The sequence below is a fragment of the Anabrus simplex genome, chromosome 1 (assembly GCF_040414725.1).
Source record: "Anabrus simplex isolate iqAnaSimp1 chromosome 1, ASM4041472v1, whole genome shotgun sequence".
Lineage (NCBI taxonomy): Eukaryota > Metazoa > Arthropoda > Insecta > Orthoptera > Tettigoniidae > Anabrus > Anabrus simplex.
Window position 1 is genome coordinate 564,082,499 of NC_090265.1, and position 20,158 is coordinate 564,102,656.

A 20,158-nucleotide genomic window follows, 5' to 3' on the forward strand; every position below is an offset into this window, starting at 1 on the left:
AGCATAGATAGCATCTTTGAAACGAGACACAAAGAATGGAAAACCATGGACACCTACAAACAATTCTCGTATTTTCAGCCGTCATTTTGTAAAAGGAAAGCTCAGAAAGAAATTGAAATGAAGCTTCATTTTCACTAAGCTTAACCGCCTTATCTACTGAACTGTATGCAATGAATTTGCAGATTACCTAGTAGTTTTCACTTTCACATTAAACTTCTAAAATATTTGAGAAGGCACAGTCTGCATGTCTTACTAAATCATGCATTTCGCTCATTCTTTGAACCTCCCTTGCAGCTACAGTAGTTCAGTGGTGCTACGGCATGCTTCATTCTCGAATAGTTTCTTTTCACCTTTCGCATATAACTGTTCTCGAGCACGCAATGGTTTTTCCCATTTTGGCAAGCGCTTAATTTTGGAAGCGTATCTCTATTTACAAATAAACACAAGGCACCAATGTGTTTGCACCTTTCTGACAAGCCGCCTTACATTTACAGTTCCCAGATATCCGACATCTGTCGGAGTCTACCTTAAAATAAATTGTAAACAGAAAATGTGTTAATAGTTAATGTCTTTGAAGAGTATTGTTTTGAAAGGAGACTAAGGTGCTTAATTTCATGACAACTACATTGTGATCATAGTTCATATTATTACTTGTAAACTTACATTGTTGCAATGAATTAAATGGGAGTATGCAACCAAACATTTTTATCTTCACAACATACGGCGATTTATTAATATTTGTCTCCGGTAAACACAGGCCAGATATTTCTCCCACTCTTTTGTCTACGTGATAAATATGGTGACTGTCATTCAACTGCTGTCCTTTCCTTACGGTAGAATCCCTGAAAAAAGCCGGGTCCCATTTCACAATCTCAAGTCCCACGCATATAACTGTAGTCATTTTGCCTGTTGAACACATATCAGCTTACTCGTATTAATGGAAATGCTGCCCAGACTAACGATTGCTTGCTACGTGCGTTCGCTACTCTCCCGTCTAGGTTCACCTTTCCTCGCCACTAGGGGCGCCAGGAGTACCAAGTAGCTTCATTTGCACGAGGCCTATATTGAAAACTAGGCATCTCTATTGTGAATGGTAGTTAGCAAGCGAGCCTGCCGTTAATGTGGAAACTCCCGAACTCGATTGGGAATGGCTAGAGGAAATGTGGCCTGCCATTTTCTAAATTTCCGTAACGAGCACCTTACATCGGAGACGGCATATGGGGTCATCCCCGATTGTACCGTGGATAGCGCTAAGAGATACGCAATTTAATATGATCTTACTCACTGCATATGCAGTAACTTACATAGAACTCCGTATACAAGACAGAATACCGTAGCGAAGCACGGCTACATTTGCTAGTTTAATAATGAATGTCCTTATATAAAAGAATCTATGTACATGTATTGGACGGAGTACCGTAGTTATGAACGTGTAATGTACACACCTCCAGACTTGCGCTGTCTGATAACGTCCTGGTCTTGCGCTCGGAACAGCTGTTTCTCATGAACGCAGAGCTGTCAGTCAGCTCGCGACCTTGACATGCCTGATTTACACTGTCAGGCGTTTTATAAAAGCCTATCAATCAATCTCAGCCTGCACCCTGCTGAGTTAACGGGTTATCAGTGATCGTTGGTGTGGAGACGTTGCCAAATCACATTCTTCCAAAATCTTCAGTCTTACCCTTTCGTCGTATGGAGTGCAGTAGACGATTTGGCAACTCCGGCTACAGTAGACATAGTAAATCCTATAAGTCGCTAATAGATTGCAGGAGCCACTGAAGAGTTACGGTGTGAGGCGAGGTCGTCATGTTTTGTCCGAGTATGCTTATGTTAGGTGATAGTCCTGTGGCAATGGCAGTTCTATTAATCAGACTTGGATTTAAATGACAAATACATGTCAAATAGACCTATAAAATAATCAACAAGTCCTCAAAAATGAAATGAACACGAGAATGACACGAAAATATCGTGGAAAATATCAATTCAAAGAGGGAAGTATCTACGTAATCTGCGTGATAAAGTCGGCTAAGAAAAGTAACCGAGTACCTGTATTTTCCGTCATTTTTGGGACGTTAAACATTCCTGCAGTCCACTGATTATTTATTTATTTATTTATTTATTTATTGACGGGTGGGTGTGAATTTCTTTCTTGCGAATGGTACTTCTCTAACAATTATAGACTGGCAGTTCACAGAATTAAAATTGTGATTGTGTTTCACTGCATTTAAAGCAGACGTAACATCACTTGCGACCGATTCCAAACACTCAGATTTTACAGGAGTAAGCTTTCCAAAGGTCAAACAGTGTCTGAATAGAATTTAAAAAAATTATATTTCTATATGATTCTTTGTCAGATCTTCCATCACGAGAGATGGATTTAAATGACACTGCACTTACTAAAAACTGATTCATTAGCATTCCCTTGCCTTTAAACTTTCTTATACATGGAAAATCATCTTGTAAATTTGTCGCTGAAACAACCTAGTCTTCTTAGTGGCATTGAGAATGTAATGACGTTTGTTGGCAAACAAAGCACACAAACTGTAGATATACGAACAGTAACGCGTAACCTTAGAGACTGCGTCTATATTATGTTTGATGTTCAACACTTGTTCAGTTGCTACTGAAGTGGTAGTCAAGAAACAAAGGTGTTTATATTCACCAATTACATTATACTAGACTATTCATATAGGTTGATTTTTTCTCTCAATTCCTCCCCTTTCAAGAAACTGCACATTATTAAGACTGACTAATTTCTAGTAATCAGGGGCGTAGACAAGGCGAGAGGGGGTTACAGGGGTTAGAAGCCCCCATGGAAATTTTACAAAAAAGAAAAACTTACAAACTAAATAAACATTCACAGACAATTATAGAACCGACACATCTGTTGAATGTATTTTCTAAGAAGTCTCTAAAGTTGGGTTTTAGATCGTAAACTTAACATACCATTCGATGTAAAACTTGTTGACCTTTATCGTACTGTTCTTGTTCTGTATTTTAATGTATTTTAATGTAAGATTTTGTAGTGTTTTGCAATCTGAACATCAACATAATTAACCTGTAAGTGCCCTTATAATGACAAAGCATGCACCACACACGCACCTTCATTGTGTCATATCATTTTGTAACTTACCACCCACCCCCACCCTCATCGGCCGATCCTGGCTACGCTACTGATAGTAATACTGTGAATAGGTTCAGAAATGTAAGTTTACAACTTCAGTTTTCGATCATTTATAAACACTAAAATTTCAAGCACAAAGCGTATCAAAATTTTAAAAATTGCACCTCTGGGGGTACCAATTAGTTTAGTGAAACTTCGCTTTGTATTTCTTATTATACAAGGAAGACAGCTAACTTTCCACAAAAGTATGAGTCCACTTTAAAAAACACGTGTTTAGGAAGAATATATTTTATTTCACTTTTCACAAAGTGAATGTTCATAACAGAATGTAGACCACGCCCCCACCTCCACTCTCCCCCACGCCCCCCCTCCTTCCGCGGACACCATGCGACATTAGGAAGAGATTCTAGTTCACATGCAGCTCTTGCTCACTGTTCCGAGTCTGAACGGGGAAACCCGTGGGCGGGACCAGCCAGATAGGCTGCCCTTAACATTGTTGAAGTAGAGTTTTCATACGTAACAATTGCATTTCAGAACATATTCCTCTCCTCCGCAACTATTAGAGGAATTTTCTTGAAATTTGGCCCTTACGTAAATCATCATTGATGGTTTCATAACTGTGTGATAAAGAATGATTTAGTGAAATTCGATTGGTTACAGCTTTTCAAATGCCATTCCAATATTTTGCATGAATTATGATGTACCTAAAAGTAAAGCAAAAAAGGGCAACTTCTTCACTTCGTATGAGAGCAGAGGTCCCTATATACAGAATGTACCACCGTGAAATTAACAGGCACATTTACATAGATTTTTAAAATACATTTTTAAAAATAAGTATGAAATACGTTTGAAGTTTTTCACTGACAACTTCTTCAGTTTTAAATTAATGTGGTCATTTTGGTTTATCTCTGATAATAGCTAATTATGAAAAAACACTATGTGAATCCTCAAAATAAAATGAGGTCAAAGCTTAGCTTGTTTCTTTATTTATTCCGTGTTTCAACAAGAGTGTAACATAGTGACGAATAATAATAATAATAATAATAATAATAATAATAATAATAATAATAATAATAATAATAATAATAATAATAATTGTACCGGGCGGTACACCTCCACGCTGCTTATTTAAACCTTGCGCCAGTTGAAACTCCCCTACTGGAAGAAGTCTGAACTTTGTTTTATGTGTTAATTTTCAAGTTACCCTGAAGATGCCACTACTTGGAAATTTTGAAGTTTCTGAACTGTGTTGTTTTCGATGTAATTTTGTTTTGCTTGTAGTAAGAAGTTTGAACTTTCTCTTCTAGAGGACACTATTGAAGAACTACAACGGTGCACCCTAGTGCGAAGTGAAAGAACTGTTTTTTTTTGGAGAAAATTTAATTTCAAAAGTTTGTTCTTTGCTAAATTTCTTTCAGTCATTGTTTAAGTCGGCAATATTAACCCTTTCTTTCCCCTTGTTTTGAATTTAGCCAATCCCGAATTTCTTTAATTAATTTTCCACCAATAATGTGTTTCTTCTTCATATTGTGTAGGGGTTTTCTTTATCCACCAATAAAATGATTGTGGGCGGGTGTTTTCCTTCCTGAAACGCCTCGAACTTTCCGCGAGAGTATATAAACTGCTGATTTTAGGGTCTCTGCGCCACTTCAGTACCATCTTTCAGTGTGTAAAGTACATAGCAGGGGGAGGGAAGCACCTCTTTCTTCGGGGAGCAGTTCTACTCCAAGGTAATGGCCTTTTAATAACTTCTTTTCTTGCTAGCTCAGCAGTTTAACTCTCGGGGCGGATCCGAAGCGTCTCTACCATGTAACCTTTTCCTAAAATGTAACTACTCTTAGCATCTATTATCTTTTAAAGCTACATCTTGGGATAGAGAGTGCTTAACCCTCTCGAGCTCCCACTCATTTTGTTTTGAGGTGAACTTATTTCTCACAACCGATTCTTCCTTAATGTAAAGTAAATTGTTCTTTTCTAAAGTCACCTCTGTAGTATGGGATTAGCCCTTGCATTAGTGGCCTAGAGCCAGATTAGGTTTTTAAACAAATGCATTAGGAGTACAGATCGCCTCCTCTCAAATTTGTATTTTAGAGGTCATGTATTTAACCTTCTTCTCATTTAATAGACCTCAGTAGGTTGGGTATTTTACCCCTGTGTATATGTCCTTAGAGGACAGCTTGAAGGTGGAATTAGGTGTGGCCTTTGACAGGCCTAAAATTTGAGAGCAAGTTGCTCTTTCTTGAAAATTTTGTTTTCTGCGCGCCTCAAGGAGGCCTTACTGTGTAATTTGGAGCAAGTGCTCCTAGGCATGAATGGGGTTTTCTGCCCCTCTGTTGAAACTTGTGTTTGGGGTAAAACTGGGCTAATTGCTCAAGAATTATGAGGTTGGGGCTCGAAGCCTAAATCCTGTAAATATTGTAATTGTACTTTTATTGCCTTGCTACTCTGTACCTGTCTTTCGTGTTATTTCTGAATTTTGGAAAGAGAATGTAACCTTGTTAAATTTTACATTAATTTCGTAGTTTGAGACCCGTTCACACCCGCACCTTCTTTCACCTCTACCTACCACAAAAAAGCGGTAACAATAATAATAATAATAATAATAATAATAATAATAATAATAATAATAATAATAATAATAATAATAATATGTTCTTAGTTGGCCTGGTTGTGAGAAGTTTGAGTTTCATTAAATATTGCACATGTAAATGTTGTATTATCTGATTAAAATAGAAGAGAGGGCCTAATGGCCTTAATCTTGCCGGTCAAAATAAATCTTATTCTATTCTAAATATGGTCCTAGGAAAGATTTAAAGAACAAGGTGGTTGTTAGTTACCTGATGTCTATGAGCCCCACACCATTCTGGATAACTGTACCATTTTGGCACTGGTAATACGGAACGCAGGTACAATCCAAGGGATCTCGCGCAGTTTCTCCGGTGCCACTTTGCCCTTGCTGATTTTGACCTTGGGAACCTTGAGATCCTCCAAACTGGTCCAACATCTCATCCAACGATTGGCCCTGGGCTTGGACATAGGAGACGAGCAGGGCTCCACAAAACACCAGCGTGATGATCGACATTGCAGCTGAAAGAAGTAAGGTGAGAATTTGTAGAGAGCGAGAAGTACAAAAATAATAGGTTGCTGTAGAAGGTTTTGAAAGTTATATGAAAGCTGTAGGAGATTTACTGATCTAGTAACATGGGCAAATACAGAATGAAGGTTTTCGACGACGTAATGATGGTAAAGGGCTTGGAATAGGAAGGTAGAACCTATGGCCTTAATTATGGTACAGCCCTAACACTTGCCTGGAGGGGAAATTGGGAAAAAATCTTCACAAGTGCCAACGGTGGGATTCGAACCCAACATTTCCCGAATGCAAGCTCACCACTACGTGAATCGAATCGGGTAGTCAATTGACTGTCTAGGATGAAATGTTCACTTTCGGGCTAATCAAGGGTTTATTACTTGGAAGAACAATGGTGCTGTTTTAAGGTGGAGTACAAATTAAGCAACAAACAGAATGATGAGTAACGGAACAAAATATATAGACAAAGACATAAAACGAATAGGCACGTGGGTGTTATGATATTTGTAATAACAAAGTAATACGTGCACAGGATTTGTATGCATACATATTTTGTTTGCCGATATGCAGACCTTCAAAACCGTCAAGGAAATGCGTTTGAAGGTGAAACTGGGGAAGTTATTAAGTTTGACAGTGCATAAACATGCATATTTACATTTGAGATTAGTGCATTCTTAAATGCATATTTCACCACTTTTTGCATCATAGATTCATGCTTATATTTGTGATTTATAAAGCATATAAATATGGTGTCTACTTGTAATACAGCAATATGATAAAACTGTAGTAAATGGCAGCATACAGATTGTGTTGGATTGATGGCTGGAGATTATCAAGCGATAAAGAGGAAAGGTAGTAAACTAACTTGGGTGGGGAGTGTAAACCTATACTGCTGAAGAGAACACAAGAAGTCATGTTCACCAACTTGAACAACAATAACAACAAAATGAGATACTTTATTTCTTAACCAATTACCTGGAAAACACAATAAAACAAAAGATTAAGAAATGCATGCGAGGAGCTAAACAATAAAGTGGAAATAACAGAAGGATTACAACAGGAGATGGACAAACTATTACATAGTTCATCAGTTAATAGAAAAGGGAAGACGAAAGCTCCGATACCACCAATAGGCTACGACAACAAGATACTACTTACACACATTATTCCATATTAGTTAACGAAAAATAACAGGAAATTTTCATATAGAGGGAATACAAAAAAGTAGAAGTCTATCAAGTAACATCAGCAGGATTTTCAACAAGAAATATTAATCACAGCAAGGAGCATCCGTAGGTAACCACGAGCCAGACTGCTTTAATATTGTTATGAACGACAGAAGATGACCATAGGGACCAAAGACTCACAAGATACAATAATACTGGCCGGCATACGAAATGCCTCGTTATATGTAGGATGACTGTCACAACAATCTATCTCTGATAATTTGTAAATTCTCTCTCAAAGAAAGGTATAGAGAAAGTTACACATTGTGAAGAATTGAGAATCCTGGGGTTAAACTAAGCTTTTAAATTCGGAATACTTTTCCAGTATCTACAATGGGCCGAGTTCTGGTCGAAAGGAATCTCCGTACGGCCTTTTCGTACACCTAAGCATAAACATCTTCAGGTAGTTTACCTGATGATCAAGATGATTTTAGGGTAGGAATAACCTTAAAAACTTTATTGTGGAATGCAGAAGGTCTAGCAAGTATTACCCAAGTCATACCAGATAGTATGTTAGAATAATATGACAGTTTTGTTTACAGAGACTTTGAAAGCATGTACTATGAATGTTCTGGCAAGCAAAGTATTGGATGAAGACCCAACGGAGGAATTACATGCATGCTGAAGCCTCATCTGGCACCATTCGAGGTTTTACATATAAAAAATAGGGCCATGGTGATAAGGGCAAAATTGTGTGTGTCATGTGTATGTACTTTCAGCCGGAGATAACTTACAGTGGCATAATAGAACAAATTCCAGTTGCCCTGGAACAGACGACACATTCTGATACGGCCATAGTAGCTGCTGATCTAAATTTCCGTATAGACGTGCTAACCACTATCCTGCACAATGTCGAGGTTACTTTCCATTTCCAAAGCGCCCGTCATGATCGTCATTTTGATGATATGTCATCTTTTAATTGGTTCGCAACAGAGATTGTTAACTTGTACAGAAAGCCCGATCATAGTTCCCACATTGTAGAAATGTGGATTTATTATTAGGTCATTTTTGCCATTTTGTATTTTTTTTTTTTTTTTGCTAGGGGTTTTAAGTTGCACCGACACAGATAGGTCTTATGGCGAAAATTGGATAGGAAAGGTCTAGGAGTTGGAAGGAAGCGGCCGTGGCCTTAAGGTACAGCCCCAGCATTTGCCTGGTGTGAAAATGGGAAACCACGGAAGACCATCTTCAGGGCTGCCGACAGTGGGATTCGAACCCACTATCTCCCGGATGCAAGCTCACAGCCGCGCGCCTCTAAGCGCACGGCCAACTCGCCCGGTATTTTGTATTTTTAGGTCATTTTCTAAAATCATACGTCATAACTTGGTAATTTTATGGAATTTATTACACTATTTTTATACTTTTTTGAGTCATTTTCTTACATGTTTGAGGATTTTGAAGCATTTACGCGTGTGGTATTAGGTTTTATCACAACTTTCAGTGAGGATGAATACAGGGAGACTTAAGAATCTTCACAACGCTTTGCCAATCAGGTGGATAAAGAAAATTTGTTCACCACTTCTTTGAGAAGTCCACTTTTCAGGAGATACAAGTCTTCCTCGTGAGTCGAGATTTTATTCTGAAGGCACGGACGAAGTTCTCCGCGAAAGGTAAAGAATTTTGCGCTGCTTTCTGCATGACAAAAGCCCGGAAGCTTATAATGTCTATAACAAATATTCGTCAATTAAGTGTAGAATTTCATTTAAAATTTATGACATTTTAAGTTTTTGGATTATTTTACTGGATTTTTGATGTCATTTTATGGTTCACTTTTTAAACATGTTTAGGTCATCAAAATCCTTACTCTGGTCATGACCTGTACTGAGGAAGATGTATTCTGTTTCGCTGAATATGTACTAAATCAACTCCAGAAATATTTTAGTCTTCTGACGTTTCATATTTAGAAGATAATAGGACCCATGTTTAAACTTCAGTGGAAGTGTGATTTCAAGACTTGTCAGACAGTAACAAAGTAGGGACACAAAGCACTTGTGATTTACCGATGAGAGGGGTACTAGTAAGGTTAGTAAGATTGCAAAATGTTTGCGACCTTCGTAGCTTGAAGCGGTAGCTGAAGATGAGCGTATGCCTCCTCTGGGAAAGTGATGCTCTTCACAGATTACAGTCTTACGTAACACCTGTCTCACTTCTACGGGCGAGACGAGAGGTCCCGTACTTAATGAGGTACCAGTTAGGGAGGGGATTACATGAGCGATTTCACACTCCTATAGTACTCTTATTCTGTTAAGTAGAGTTAGTTTAACTGAGCGAAAATTTACGTGGTACAATGTATTATGGTTTTTCAACAGAGCGAATGCTTGTGAATACGACCAAAATTTCTATTATTTTTGTAAAACAAAAGAAGTTTTCTATATTACGATTTCACATCTGAAACATGTTTGCAGTATGCACTATAAGTTAATGTCTGAGAACCACAGTGACGTTAAACCCAGATCAGGTTGGTTATTTCAACTGTTCCGAACAATACTATGGTAACTAAAATAAAATACGAAAAATGCTAGAGCAAATTAAAAGTTTCCGTGAATGCCAGAAGTCACCCAAGAGACTTACGGTTGCCGGTACTGCCTAGAATGCTCTGAACCATGGACTTTTCAGATTGGCGGCATTTGTAGTGTCGATCACTTGCAAGGTCAATGCTATATGGAGAGCATGTGTAGAAATGAGGAAAGCATGACGGGAATATCCATTTCTGCTCCAAGCTGCAATCTAATTGTGACATCGATCGATCCATCGATCGTAAGGCATATGTTTTTTGGGACTGTGTGTTTTGGCGTACTACCATCCCCCATTATTTCCTCACATTTTTGGGAACACATTGTATACGCAAAATGCACAATCCTCAACGCAAACATTTCTCCGATCAATTATGATCCCTTTTGTCTCACTTCTAAACTCGTACAACTTAACCTCACTGTCGGCAACCCTGAAGATGGTACTCCGTGATTCCCCACTTTCACACCAGGCAAATTAAGGCCAAGGTCGCTTCCTTCTCACTCCTAGCTCTTTCCTAATCCATCATCGTCACGAGACCTATCTGTGTCGGTGCGCCCTAAAGCAAATGTTAAAAAAAATTATTATTATTAATAATAATAATAGTAATAATAATAATAATAATAATGATAATAATGATAATAATCCGTAACTGCTGTAGATTTTAAGAGACGCACCGAAATGCAGGCATTTTGCACTGAAAAAGAGTTCTTGAAAAATCTACAGCCTGTTTCCAGTCATTTGACCACGTCAGGAATAGAGTGACTGAAACTCCCATCTAATGGCGGGGATAGGAATTGTGCCGTCTGCCGAAGCCCGTAGCACTCCTCTGAGGCAATGATTAGTGACTGACAGACGAGATGAAATGATGAAATGAAAGATGACGGGGAAAACCGAAGTACCCGGAGAAAAACCGGTTCCGTCTCCGTTTGTCCAGCACATCTCTCACTTGGAGTGATCGGGATTTGAACCACGGAACCCAACGGCGAGAGACCGGCGGCTGCCACCTGAGCCGCGGAGGCTCTAAGTGTTCTTGAAAGTGTTGGTAAATCTACTGAGCCGGTAGGGTGGATCAGACGGTAGAACACCAGCTTTCCGAGCCCAAGTTGATGGGTTCGATTCCGGCTCAATGGAGTGGTTATCAAATACGCCAGCCTCTTATATGTATATTTACTGGCATGTGAAAGAACTCATGCGGGACAGTTCTGGCTACTCTGCATCTCCGAAAACCGTAATACTAGTTAAGACGTAAAACCATTGTAAATTTTAATTATATCTGCTGAAATGAATCCCCCCCATTTAGCACTCTTGAATGCCAACTGACTGGCCTAAAGGTTAATGTTATTTGTTTTTACGTGTTACTACTTTCACGGCTTTTGGAGACGCCGATGTGTCGGAATTTAGTTCCGCATGTGTTATTTTACTTGCCACTAAATCTACCGACACGAGCGTGATATATTTGAGTTCCTTCAAATACCACCGGACTGAGTCAGCACCGAACCTGCCAAGTTGGGGTCAGAAGGCCAGCACCTCAACTGTGAGCCACTTGGCCCGGCGACGTAAGATTTAATCCGGCAACATTAAGCATAGAAAGTGAGTATTACGCATTGGACGTTGATCCTGCGCGGGTGTCAACTTTTATTTGAAACTATTAAACATTCAACGATTAAGAGGATATGCAAATAGCCTTACGCACTTCTAATAGTCTTACTATACTCGATCAGCCTCTGATTTTGATGCTTAAGATAAATCATAGCGGATCCTGTTTACGGAATAAACAAAACGGTCGCAAGACCGCAAATCATGGGTAGGTCTTTCCTTGCGTTAACCGCAGAGCTTCCTTCTCTCCAGTGGTGGGGCTAGCGAACAGGAGTCTGAGAACGTCGTCGACAATTAGCTCTGGACTAACGTTCAACTAACGAGCGACAATGAATGGACATGCTGTCAGTATCCAGTGGATAGCATGGTAACAATGATGGTAGGGAAAATACAAGGAATTTAGATTACTCCAGAATTCCGTTTATCCGGATCACAATGTAGATATATGTCTACGTTATGCCTCTGATGGCGAGATGTAGTGTTTACAGTGCACTATGTCTTCTGGTATGGGACAGAATAAGTGTGTTACTTTCATTCACCTGTCTTAATCTCATCCTTGGCTTTGACGATATGAAAGTGACTGAGACATGAGCGATGTTAGTATTACCATTCCTTATGCAGCCAGTCCCTGTTATGAATGGTATGAAAATATCGCTCGTGGGGTCTGTTCATTTTAGTGGGCTTGACTGACTGATACGTAATATCAACTTCTGGCCCAGTGAGGAAAGCAACGCAAAACTACCGAAATCATTTATGCCTCTTCAGTGACGCCTAGGATATCTATGACAGCTGTTGGCAGAGCTATGGAGGATCAAACCAACCTTCGGGCTGAATACCCAACATAAATACATGTTTGCATTTTTATTTATTTACTTCCCGCAATTACCGGCTGCCGCGTTGGACAAAGTTTAATGTTTGCAAAATATTAATTAAAATGAAATATCCGCAATTTAAAAGTACATCCACAAATCTCTCCTTTCAACAATCATACAAAAGTGCAGAAAGTGCCATATTTATATCCGGCAATGGAGGTTTCTAGACGTTCAATGTAGTGTCGCTTCTTGTGGCTTGAAATAGACGAAGCCATTGATTTGGGTGGTGCCTGAGTAATGCAATAGATCCTGTAAGGCTGTGAGGGTCACTTTCTTCGTAATACTTAGCGATATGCAACCTTCGGAAGGTGTTGCTACCGTAAGTTCGAGACTCAAATTCTCTTGAACGTACATTTTCCGAGGTAATAAGCGACGGTCAGATTGTACGCACTTTTCCTCTTCGTCCAATTCCATAGGTTGGTTCGAATGGGATTCGAATCAGATTGTTGAATCTATAATGAATGCAGGTCCAGCAACGACTGTGTACGCAGCGATATCTAAACGTCTTGTATTTCCTTCGTCACAGTCTATGGACTCCCTCATGAACGATACAGCCTACGTCCTTAAGCCCGATCACAATGAGTGAACATTTATGAAGCTTTCATTGACAAACTGATGTATCGTTAATGCAACCACGATTGTTATGGCATTCTCAGGAATTAAAGTGAATCATTTTAGAATTAATGAATTTCGTTTTGTCAATGAAATCCTCTCGAAGTAAAGTAGTTATTTTAAGAATGCTACTTTGTTATGCTAGTCCGTTAAAAAGTAGGTGTGGGTACCTGATCAATCTATTTTGAAACAAAAGAATACTCTCTTTTGTGGATAATCCTTTCGAATCTAGGGTTCTGTCAGAGTGGATATTTCTTTGTTATAGGCAAGAGTTTCCCTTCGAGCATCCTACACACTCAAAATGAAGTCTAATTTATACCACAGTACTGTACTTGCATTTATTGTTAAATTCAGGTAAGTATTTTGGCCTACGCTTATTCAATAACAAGCATATGAACTTATTTCTATCATTTGCAAATTTTCTGCACTTTGTCACTCGGATAGGAGCAAGTCCCCTTTAAACCGAAGAAACTGGGTTCTATTGTAAATTTTTGTTTCATGTAAATGACTTGAGGCTGTTATGGGCAACACCAACATCTATCAAAGAAACAAGGGCAACCACAAGTGGACATTCGTCATTCAATACGGAAGACGACATATAAATCCGACTTTAATAAAAAATACGTTTGCAATTCTAATGCTATAAGAAAGGACTTGAGTAATTTTTTACACTTTTCAGTTCTTGCGCATGGTATGTAAATCTTGCTAGATGGATCGACTTTAGTTATTGGAAATATATATAAATAAATTATTCGTATATGCAGTAATGTGTATAATTTGGAGGAGAGAATACGCTGAGAACATTTGTAAGTCCTGGAGTACAAGGATGATCGAAACGAAGGAAAACACTAAGATTTATTTTTAGATAGGTAATACTGCACGCTGGCCACGGAGTAGATGGAGAACATGGATTTCACATGCCTCGGGAGTAGAATAGAATCAGATGGGAGGGCAAAGAGTGAGATTTTAATCCGAATAAATTAGGCTAAGAATGCCTTTAATAAGAAGCGTAATATCTTCACCTCAAATAGTACAGACAAGCACCTCAGAATACACTGAGTTGCCAAAAGTCATTGGAAAACATGCAATTAACGAGTTGTTCCTCCGCGAGGCCTCAAAACGGCAGCAATACGATGAGGCATCGACTCTACAAAGTGTTGGAATCGTTCTGGAGGGATCTGGACACACGCATCTTGCACTGCTACATACAGTGTCTAGCGTAGTTGGTGCGGGGTTCATGGAGCGTACACCAGCATTGAACGCATCCCATAAATGGTCGATTGGATTAAGATCGGGGGATCTGGAGAGCCAATCCGTGGTCGTAACTTCACTGGAGTGATCCTCCAACCACTTGCGTGCCACAACAGAGCGGTGACATGGCGCATTGTCCTGTTGAAACATGGCATCTCCATCTGAGTACTCTAGGGCCAGAAAGGGATGCAGATGGTCTGAAAGAATGTCCACAAAACTTGCACCTGTCAGTGCTCCCTGCAGCCGGACAATGGGGCCTAATTGCCGCCCACAGGTGAAGTGAGCCACCTCGACCTGGACACAACCTTGTTGACACGCAGGAGCCATAGCTTTATAGGGCATCGCCACACACTCACGCGCCCATTAGCTGGGTACAACTGGAACCGGGTTTCATCGGACTATAACACGCACCGCCACTGTTCTGTGGTCCATTGACTATGTTTAAGGGCTCATACACGTCGTTGAGCTCTGTATCGAGGTGTCAGCAAAGAGACGAATATGTTGTCGGCTGGTGAAGCCCATGCGGTGCATTTGCCTCCGTACAGTCCTGGTAGGAATGGGTTCCTGACTCTCAACATTTAACTGGGCGGTGATCCGACTCGCAGTAGCCCGTCCAGCACCCAGTATAGTTCTGGGGAGGCGACGTGATGTTTCGTTCAACACCTGCGGTCTTCCCGTGTGGCAGTTTACGCGGGTAGTAACATTGTCTCTGCGGTATTGAGGATCCACCTTCGACACTGCTGACCTCGGAAACCCGAATTCGCGTGTAATCTCCGCAATGCTATGAGCTATGTCCCACGCGCCGTCCGCCGATGATCATACCACGTTAGAAGTCTGTTAACTCGCTACGTATTGCCATCTTGAAGACACTGGTGTCTGTGACAGACATGGAAGAGAGACTTCGACACACTGTAAAGCTGAGAGAAGGATTGCAGCCTTTGACATATGGTGGTAGCGGAGGATGTTCAGAATGTCCTGGATGGAAAATCGACAAATTAAGAAGTTCGGCAGAACAATAGATTCTAGAAAATCTCTCTACCTCCTTAACTGACCAACTTCCATATATGTTAGAAGACGTTCCACGGCAAACTAGGACAAACCTGTATCAGCATGACTGCTGTCCAGCGCTTACTGCTCGACGTGCTGCAGCTTGTCTTCACCGATTGTTTCAAAATCGTTGGATTAAACGAAGGGGACCTGTACCTTGGCCGTCGCGCTTACCAGATTTGACCCCTTTAGATATTTTTTCTGGAGAAAGAACACTCTCCCGGAAACCACCAAAACTCCTTATCTTTTTTCTGAAAAGTGCCCCTATCATCTCGTTTCATGTGATACCCAGTTCAGCCACATGCTATTGAACTTCTATGAACCATCGGATTTGTGTTTTCATTTTTCTATGAAATTACCGGTATTATTTTATACAAGAACACACCGACTAAACCAGATATGAAATTACGTGTTACTGCTGCTTGTGCTGAAATTTCTGATGAAATGTTAGAACGTGTGCATTACTCTTTAAATTGCATACTGAAAGCTTGTAGTGAAGCTGGTGGTAGTCATTTTGAAGAGAAGTCAAAATTCTCTTTCTTGTTCTTCAGAATCCACATAATTTGTTTATTCATTTGTTTCTTACGTCAGTGCTGACACATGGAACACACAACTACCTGTATTTACAATTTTCAAACTACGATAGCTCGTTAACTACTGGTACTAGAATTCTGAGGAGAAAAATCCCACCACCATTGACTTTCTATTTTAGTTTTATTTTGTTAACCTCAAAGGAATTGTTCCATTTGAAAATGTAACTTTTTAAAATCATACACATTGTAATAATAATTAAATTCTTGGTATGGGTTACAATTATGAACCCTTAGTTACATTTCATAAGCATTTGGAGTGAAAGTTGTAAGCGATTAACCCTGTATAAGGATACTTGGGCGTACTGTAGTTCATATTTAGGCATTTAATCGTTCGTATTTGTATTCACATTTTGGAATTTACTTTGCATGCAATTCTCAACACTAATTCTTACGTTCGATTGGTAATCCATGGCCATCCATAGAGTTCTCATGGACAGCTGGTGGAGAAAACAATTGCTCAAACATAAGAGCTGGAATGCGTGTTAATTGCTTCTTCACGAGGCTATTAAGGCAGGTTTTCAGGAAGTGTCTGGATTAGGGTACGAGCTTTAAGTAACTACTCTATTTTACGACACTTAATAGGTTGTTTTGGAGCCATACTATCCATCGTTGTGCATCTCCGAGTTCTAAATAACTTCTGGTTGCCTAATTGTTCTGTGTTGATAATATTACTGATAGAAGACTAGGAATCAGCAAGTTCATGTAGGTTTCTTGACAAAATATTGACAAGATTGTTATGTTTATGACTGGAAACGTTTTATCCTCCTTGACGCAATGCAGGGATTCTTTGAAATGTTGACATACAGGGTTATTCAGCCTAAGATATCCACCTCAATTATATTCTAACCCGTTGAAAATAGACATTCTGTTTTAATTGCATTAAGGGGCTCAATAAAACACTGTCCAATTCGTTTTTATCATGTAGATAATTACCGTGAAACCGGTAGTAACTGTTTTTTTTAAATAGGACTATAATTCCATCCAGTAGAATAACTAAAAATCGAACAAGTTCAATTATGTGCTTATTTTTGCAAATCCGACGAGTAATTTTAGAGATATTAAAGGGTTTCATATGAGTAGACATTTGACAAAGTGATTCGCCTCTCTGTGATGCTGAGTAACTCACGCCTACTTGATAAACACCTCGCCTTTATCTCGAGTGGGCCCCGAGAGACAGTATGATATACAGCGTTTCGAAGTTACAGTACAAAACTTTTGTTTCGTTGGCGTTGAATCAGAGAGACTAGGTAACACAGTGAAACTGCAATCATTTAAGACCCTTATTGTCCGAGATATTTGAAATCATTACATTTTTCACAAAATTCCAAATATCTTCAGAAATTATGTTGTATGCAAACCTGTGTCATGAACATTGGAGAAACCACAATGTTTTGGTTCACTGGTGCATCATAGCATCCTTTGTCGTACAGGCTGCGATAACACGAGATATTCACCAACTGTTAATCATTGTAACGAGTTATGGCAATGATGTTTGTTGTTATTTTTTTATGAGCTACAAAACTGCATTATCATCAGCTCGTGCTGGTCAAAAAGATAATTAAAATGGCGATCCAAATGAGATAGAAAACGTTTACGGGGCAAGTTGGCCGTGTGGTTAGGGGCCCACGGCTGTGAACTGGAATCCGGGAGATAATGGGTTCTAGCTCCACTGTTTGCAACCCTGAAGATGTTTTTCCGTGGTTTCCGATTTTCACACCGGACACATGCTGGGGGCTGTATCGTAAGCTCACGGCTGCTTCCTTGCGTCTACTAAGCCTTTCCTGTCTCTATTCCATCGTCACCATAAAATTTATGTCAGTGAGACGTAAATCAAATTGTAAAAAAGTTATCTTACGTCCAACTAATTACATTTACGATTTTCGGAGACGCCGAGGTCGCGGAATTCTGTTCCGCAGGAGTCCTTTAACGAGCCAGCAAATCCACTGACGCGAGGCCAACATATTTGAGCACCTTCAAATACCAACCGGACTGAGCCAGGATCGAACGTGGCAAGATGGATTCCAAAGGTTAGCGTTCTACCGTCTGAGCTACTCAGCCCGGCAAGAAGATTCATGAGACGAGAGGGGATTGAAGGATTTCGTCGTATTCGGGTGCTCTAACATAGTCTAGCCGAATGAAACAAAATGTGATGGCCAACAGGTTCTTTCTTACCCATGAAACTGACCAGAAATAATATTACACTCCATCTCCTCTGCTACCACTAATCTCCACCAGATGGCAGTACTGCTGCTGTTGTACAGTGTCTGGCCTATTATCACCGCACCGAAAGAGAAAACTTCACAATAACATTGCACTGATAGGCTATTGTTAATTGAGATGTGCTCTGCCTCTTCTGCTGCAAAATACTAACCCGTCAACGACAATACACAACAGCATTTGTAATAAACAGAAAATCGGACGATAAACACATTAGCCCTCGTCTCCAATGTTAACCATTATGGAATTTAATCCCGGAGCAGTTAAGACTTCCTCCTTTTAGATCGTACAGTCAGTGTAAAATACAGATGTCCAGTAAAATGAAGTATCACTACCTGGATGGTTGCGTTGACCACAGCAAGAGCTTTAACGGAAGTATAAATCAGCCAAGAAGACAGGAAGTGAGCGGTCAGCGCAAATTCACTGGTATCTCGTCGTATCCTGTCATTTTACTTCAGTATCTATATCAGTGGTCGCAAAATATGATTTGCGAGACAAAGACAAGTGAAAATGAGACAACATACCCTCACTCAACCACTTCGCTCAAGGGGACCTGGGACACAGTTTTTGGTAAATGGATGAAATTCTCGAAACTTTAATTCTGGCATAAATAAATTTTATTAACCTTCCTCTACATAACAAAAGTGGTTTTGTGCCGCTGTGACTATTTTTTGACGTAGTTATGGCCGTTTTTAAGTGGCTCTGCACGGTCATTTAATTCACCACGCCCCCTTTCCTCTGTATGCTCGGCTATCCGTGTCCCTTCTGTTACCATTATTCCCTACAGTAGCATTGAGATGACACTATTTTTTAATATTACAATATACACTGCCATCTGTTATGAACTACTAGAATCTTCAATTCAGTCAACTTAAAATATATTTTAGAACATGTTTATAATTATATCCATTCTAGTGACTGCTCATGAACTGGGTGATGATTCTCCGGAATATAATATATGGCTGGAAGGTCGTAAAGCATGTGAGGAATGCTCCAGAAATTATGAGGGTTCATGTGTAGCAATGGAAGTATTTGCAGATGATATTTTATAGAAAAGGTCAGTGGAAGAATGTGTCATGCGCTACACAACTGTGCTTTCTGATGGGGATGCCAAAACATTTCTCCACCTTTCAAATGAAGGAGTATATGGACCAGATGTACAACTGAAGAAAGAAGAGTGCATTAACCATGTTGCAAAAAGGATGGGGACTTGTTTGAGGAATTTAGTAAAAGAGTGGAAAGTAAAAGGAACTACACTTGGTGGAAGGGGGCCTGGAAGTTAGAAAGAAGCAACTATTGTGAAGCTCTCAAATTATTATAGGCAGGCAACATGTGCAAATATTCGCTAAGTAGATAATATGAAGTCTGCAATATATGCCACACTATACCATTACTCCTCCACAGATGATCCTAAGCAAAAGAAATGCCCCTAAGGACCTGAATCATGGTACTTCTACAACAAGAGTACCGCAACTGGACAAACCCCTCAAACCCACAAAAAAATGTCAGTTCAGTTCACAACTGCAATGCTGCTTAAAATTGTGCCTGTATACCAAACAGAACTTCTGTATAGATGTTGTAGAGGGGATACTCAAAATGCCAATGAAAGTCTTCATGGATGTATATGGAAAAAGTGCCCAAAAGAGACCTTTGTGTCCTCAAAAATACTTGGAATAGCTGTTTCTAATGCAGTTGTAGAATACAACATGGGATGTAGTGCAACACAAGAAATGAAAATGGCTCTAAGGAATTATAAACTTTCACCAGTATCCACTAAACTTGCCATACAAAGTGATGAAAGAAGAAAATTTGACAGTCAGCAGTCAGTCACCCAACAAAAGAAAACAGCCAGAAAAAACTGAAAATCCTCAAGGTACACAGGGAGGAAGGCAAGAAGAAGCAGGAGGGTAGGAGTTATAGTGCTGGTGAATTTTAAGAGATTTGGAAAGGCCATTATGAAAATTGTTGATGGTTTCAGAACTAAAATTCATTTAACTCGAACACCATTTTTTGAAACC

The 20,158-nt window shown here is 39.7% G+C and overlaps 1 protein-coding gene across 1 annotated transcript in view; it reads right to left on the reverse strand.

The window, feature by feature from the left end:
* The window catches only part of LOC136857148 (phenoloxidase-activating factor 2), an 87,714-nt gene that overhangs the window by 25,811 nt on the left and 41,745 nt on the right, over nucleotides 1–20,158 (reverse strand). Inside the window, exon 2 of the mRNA XM_067135566.2 lies at nucleotides 5,962–6,211. Coding sequence (XP_066991667.1) covers nucleotides 5,962–6,206 — 245 coding nt within the window. The 5' untranslated portion in view covers nucleotides 6,207–6,211. The remainder of the gene's footprint in view (nucleotides 1–5,961; nucleotides 6,212–20,158) is intronic.